This window comes from Emydura macquarii, unplaced genomic scaffold (genome assembly GCF_026122565.2).
Source record: "Emydura macquarii macquarii isolate MOO-44397 ecotype Brisbane River unplaced genomic scaffold, CSIRO-AGI_Emac_v2 contig_1080, whole genome shotgun sequence".
In the NCBI taxonomy this organism is placed as follows: Eukaryota; Metazoa; Chordata; order Testudines; family Chelidae; genus Emydura; species Emydura macquarii.
The window spans coordinates 8,954-14,356 of record NW_027131217.1 but is presented as its reverse complement, the minus strand read 5'-3'; the positions used below and the strand labels follow the sequence as shown (position 1 = coordinate 14,356).

Below are 5,403 nucleotides of genomic sequence, written 5' to 3'. Positions count from 1 at the left end.
GAACTCCAGAAGACAGCTGCTGTCCTTTGCAGACCCCTCACAAACTCTGGTGTAGGGGGTGGGTGGGAGAAGGTGGTGAGGGTATAACACTGTAGAGATTCCAGGCAGCTCTGTGTCCAACAGGCAGCTGGAAACAAGATGCCAAAATATTCACAAGGCCACAGGACTTTTCTGTGTCACCCCAGGGGCCAGAGAGTGTCCTAGATTGGGAAAGGTGGCTTAAAGCAGCAAGAGCCCTTGCTTCCTCTGGGCTGGGGGTTCTGTACTGCACCAAGGATGGAGCACTTGGTCTAGCATGAGGTTTGCTAAAGGAACTGAGAAGTTTTAAAAAGGTGGAATTTGTTTATCCTGACTTGAACAAAGGGGAAAATCCTAGAATTGTAGAAGATTAAGGTTGGGAGGGACCTCAGGAGGTCATCTAGTCCAACCCCCTCGTCAAAGCAGGATCAACCCCAACTGAACTATCCCTGCCAGGGCTTTGTCAAGTTGCACCCTTTGCCTCTAAGGATGGAGATCCCATTCCAGTGCTTCACCACCCTCCTAGTGAAAAAGCTTTTTCCTATATCCAACCTCAACCTCTCCCACTGCAACTTGTGACCATTGCTCCTTGTTTTGTCATCCACTACCACTGAGAACATCCTAGTTACATTCTCCCTGCTGCTATCAAATCCCCCTTCATTCTTCTCTTCTGCAGACTAAACAAGGCCAGTTCCTTCAGCCTCTCCTCATTAGTCAAGTGCTCCAGCCCCCTAACCATTTTTGTTGCCCTCCACTGGGCTCTCTCCAGCTTGTCCACATCCTTTTTGTAATGGGGGGCTCAAAACTGGACACACTTCCCTCGATCTGCTGGCAATGGTCCTACTAAGGCAGCCCAATATGCCATTAGGCTTTTGGCAATAAGGGCACATTGTTGACTCACATCCAGCTTCTTGTCCACTGTTACCCCCACGTCCTTTTCTGTGGAACTGCTGCCTAGCCCGTCGGTCCCCAGTCTGTAGCAGTGCATGGGAGTCTTCTGTCCTAAGTGCAGAACTCTGCACTTGTCCTTGTTGAATCTCCTCAGATTTCTTTTGGCCCAATCCTCTAATTTGCCTAAGTCACAGAATACAAGTTCCGTCCTAATTACAGTGTTCCTGCTCAGACTTGTACCCTTAAATTATTGACCTGAACTCTCAGCCTCAACTTCACCTCAGTGAAATTATGGGCTAGGATTTTCTTGACTCTTTCATTGTCCTAGCATGTGACTGGGACTGGGTAGGGACATCCACCCTTCATGCTGATTGGCATTCCCTTCAGACCCCTTTTCCAAGTAACTATAGTACTTCTGGGAATGAAGAGTGCAGTAATCATTTCCTCTTCTTCCTTTCTAAGCATCTCTTCAGAGAATGTCTTGTAGTGATATCTTGTTCCCTGCCAACCCAAAGAGAAGAGAAAAAGTGATCCATTTGCATCAGGAGCTGATCAGCTGCATCGATTCTAATTTTGAAGTCACCAATGACCTGATTGAACTGTTAAATACACAGCCAGGGTGCAAAATTACTCTCATTAAAATGAAGGAGAATGGCACCATTCACGAGAATTGTGAAATTTTTATTGAAACCATGAAGAAAATCCAAGAGGTGCTGCAAAAAATTGATGAGGAACTGTAGAAAATATTGGAGCCATCACTGTATCTAAAGATTCGTGATTTTACAGAGTCAGATACTACAAAAAAGAGGATAATAGAGTCGTATTCTTCTATCATAAGTGGATTAGCTGGAACTGTGAGTTCAGCAGTCGTTATTAGTCTAGTGTTAAGAAAGATACCATTTGAATCTATGAATAAATTGATAAGTATAATGGGAAGAATTGAAGCTTCTGTATTTGGCCTGGTGGTTGGGGCAGTTCTTGGCATCGGTGTTGATGTGATAGCTAGTACTATTTTAGGAGCAATTGAGAGAAAACAGCTTGAGAAGTCAATTCAGGAATTAGAGGGTCATCTGAATGAGTTCAAGCCAGCTTCAAGGCAGTATCAGAAAGCTATTATGAGGGTTATTTGTACTGTGGAAGACAAGATATAATCGACCTTTTCATGCTGTCACCCACTTCTGAGACAATTGCTTCAGGTATAGAAACATGTTCTTCTCCACTTCTCTGTTCTGTGTACCTCACTCAATCACTGTTCTGCAGAAAGCCAAAGAGGGGAACTTTGACTGTGCTTTAGCTGACAACTTCATGGGGTGCAGTTCAGAGCTACTTAGGTCCAAATTCTGGAGCCCAGCACCCAACCCAGGTCACATGGGCTGGGACTGGATTTGGGGTAGATACACAAGACATTGAGAATCCTCTGCCCAAGCTCACAGAGTGTCTCTGCTCTGGTGACCAAAGTAGGCCTGAGCATCCCTAACAGTGCCCCTTGTGGGTGGGTGGGGAAGGACAGGTGAAATTATTTTGGGTGGATATCCCAGCCCTGCCAAACCCTTCTCTGAATCCATGCCCCACACTTTATTTCCTGCGATGTAAAGAACAACATAATTCCGTCGTCTTGGCTGTTCTTGTGTCCCCTACTGTATGACATTTACTGAAAATGCTGCAGATTAGTAGACTCTGGAAAGCGTGCTTAGCAAAAGAGAAAATATTTGTACTAGATTTGAATTTTAAATGCTTTAAATCTTTAGTACAGTAAGAAAATCAGTTATTTCTAGGTTTTCAGACAGACAGTCACTTCACCCTCCCAGCCTTGCTCATTTTCAAACAATAAAGAGAGCGTTAGCTGCTTGTCTAGAGAGGGAAGTTTGACTTTTCCCTGTCCTGCTGATAGACATTCAATTCCTGCTTAGCTTGGCCCCGTGCAAGTGATGATCTTGACAGAAAATCAGCTTCTACTAAACTGACAATATTTTACCAGAAATTGAATATATTTTAAAAGATTTTAAAAGATGCTTCGTTTAAAAGATGCTTCGTCATCTTGGCTCCAGCCACACGGACAATCCAATTTTTACCCTGAATAACTTTTAAATAGAGCTTCCCTAGAGGGGAGATCCCATCTGAGACATAGAATCATAGAATTAGAATCATAGAATATTAGAGTTGGAAGGGACCTCAGGAGGTCATCTAGTCCAAAGCTCAAAGCAGGACTAACCTCAGCTATATCATCCCAGAAAGGGCTTTGTCAAGCCTTAGCTTAAAAACCTCTAAAGATGGAGATTCCACCACCTCCCTAGGTAACCCATTCCAGTGCTTCACCACCCTCCTAGTGAAAAACTTTTTCCTAATGTCCAACCTAGACCTCCCCCCCTGCAACTTGAGACCGTTGCTCCTTGTTCTATCATCTGCCACCACCGAGAACAGTCTAGCTCCATCCTCCCTGGACCCCCCATTTCAGGTAGTTTAAGCCTGCTATCAAATCCCCCCTCATTCTTCTCTTCTGCAGATTAAACAAGCCCAGTTTCCTCAGCCTCTCGTCATAAGTCCTGTGCGCCAGCCCCCTAATAATTTTTGTTGCCTTCCGATGTACTCTCTCCACATGGAAAAGTTTTGTCACATGGTTATTTAAGGGGCTTTATATTGGGAACCCCTTGCTCAAACAACCTCAAATTTGGTCCTAACTAACCCTACTCCCGGTTCCCATTAGACACAGCAATTTTGAAGGCAATCAGAGTAAGCATGTGGACTTTAGAGCACTTAGAAAAAGTAGCTGTTAAATAGTGAGCCAGTCCAACCTTAAGTGTAGTGGTGCTATTGTACCATTATAAGTTGGCATAACTGTGTAACATACAGGGGTATCCAATATAGCCATGTGAGGTACCCAGTATAAACAATACAGGTTGCCATGTGTTCCATCACCCTTTTAAGAAAATGAAAGAAAAAACAAAATGAGGAAGGAAAATGGCTTTGGGGATGAAGAGTGCAGTAATCATTTCTTCTTCTTCCTCTCTAAGCACCTCTTCAGAGAATGGCTTTTAGTGACGTCTTCTTCCCTGACAACCCAAAGAGAAGAGAACATGTGATCCGTTTGCACCAGGAGCTGGTCGACAGCATCGATTCTAATTTTGATGTCACCAACGACCTGATTGGACTGTTAAATACACACCTAGGGGGCAAAATTACTCCCATTAAAATGAAGGAGAATGGCACCATTAAGGAGAATTGTGACATCTTAATTGAAACCATGAACAAAATCCAAGAGATGCTGCAAGGAATTGATGAGAAAATGAAGAAAAATCTGGAGCCATCACTGTACCGAAAGCTTCACGATGTTACCGAGTCAGACACCACAAAAATGAAGATAATACAGTCGGCTTCTAATATCCTAGCAGACATAGTTGGAAGTGCAGCTGCAGGAATCATTATTAAATTAGTTTTAAAAAGGGTGTCACTTTTAGCTCTGACTAACGTTGTATCTATAGTCGCAAAAATTGGAGCTTCTGTATTTGGTCTTGCAGCTGGGGTAGCTATTGGCGTGACTGTTGATATGATATTCAGTGCTGTTTTAGGAGCAATTGAAAAAAAACAGCTTGAGGAGTCAATTCAGGAATTAGAGGGTCACCTGAATGAGTTCAAGCCAGCTTCAAAGGAGTATCAGAAAGCTATTATGGGGGTTATTATCACAATTTCAGACAAATAATAAATGATGATCTTTTCATGCTGTCACCCATTGCTGAGACAGCTGCTTCAAGTATAGAAACATGTTCTTCTCCCACTTCTCTGTTCTGTGTGCGTCACTCACTCTCTGTTCTGAAGAAAGCCAAAGATGGGAATTTTGATTGTGCTTTAGCAGACAACTGCCTGGGAAGCAGTTCAGAGCTACTTAGGTCCAAATTCCGGAGCCTAGCACCCAACCCAGGTCACAGTGGGCTGGGGCTGGATTTGGGGTAGATACACAAGCGGTTGAGAATCCTCTGCCCAAGCTCACAGGGTGTCTCTGCTCTGGTGGCCGAAGTAGGCCTGAGCATCCCTAACAGAGCCCCTTGTGGATGGGTGGGGAAGGACAGGTGAAATTATTTTGAGTGGATATCCCAGCCCTGCCAAACCCTTCCCTGAATCCACGCCCCACCCTTTGTTTTCTGCGATGTAAAGAACCACATAATTCCGTCGTCTTTGCTGTGCTTGTATCCCCTACTGTATGAAACTGACTGAAATTGTTGCAAATTAGTAAACTCTGAAAAGCATGTGCAGGAAAAGAGAAAATATTTGTACTAGATTTGAATTTTAAATTCTTAAAATCTTTCGTACAGTAAGAAAATCAGTTATTTCTAGGTTTTCAGACAGACAGTCACTTCACCCTCCCAGCCTTGTTCATTTTCAAACAATAAAGAGAGCGTTAGCTGCTTGTCTAGAGAGGGAAGTTTGTCTTTCCCCTGTCCTGCTGATAGACATTCAATTCCTGCTTGGCTTGGCCCCGTGCAAGTGATGATCTTGACA

The 5,403-nt window shown here is 43.7% G+C and overlaps 1 protein-coding gene and 1 pseudogene across 1 annotated transcript; both read left to right on the top strand.

Moving 5' to 3' along the window:
- The first annotated feature begins 1,385 nt into the window (after positions 1-1,385).
- LOC137151479 (single-pass membrane and coiled-coil domain-containing protein 3-like) lies at positions 1,386-2,121 on the top strand (annotated as a pseudogene).
- A 1,813-nt stretch (positions 2,122-3,934) lies between these two features.
- On the top strand, positions 3,935-4,606 carry LOC137151478 (single-pass membrane and coiled-coil domain-containing protein 3-like). Its single transcript, XM_067545744.1, has one exon. The coding sequence runs from the start codon at positions 3,935-3,937 to the stop codon at positions 4,604-4,606; it is 672 nt and encodes a 223-aa protein (XP_067401845.1).
- Positions 4,607-5,403: the final 797 nt, after the last annotated feature.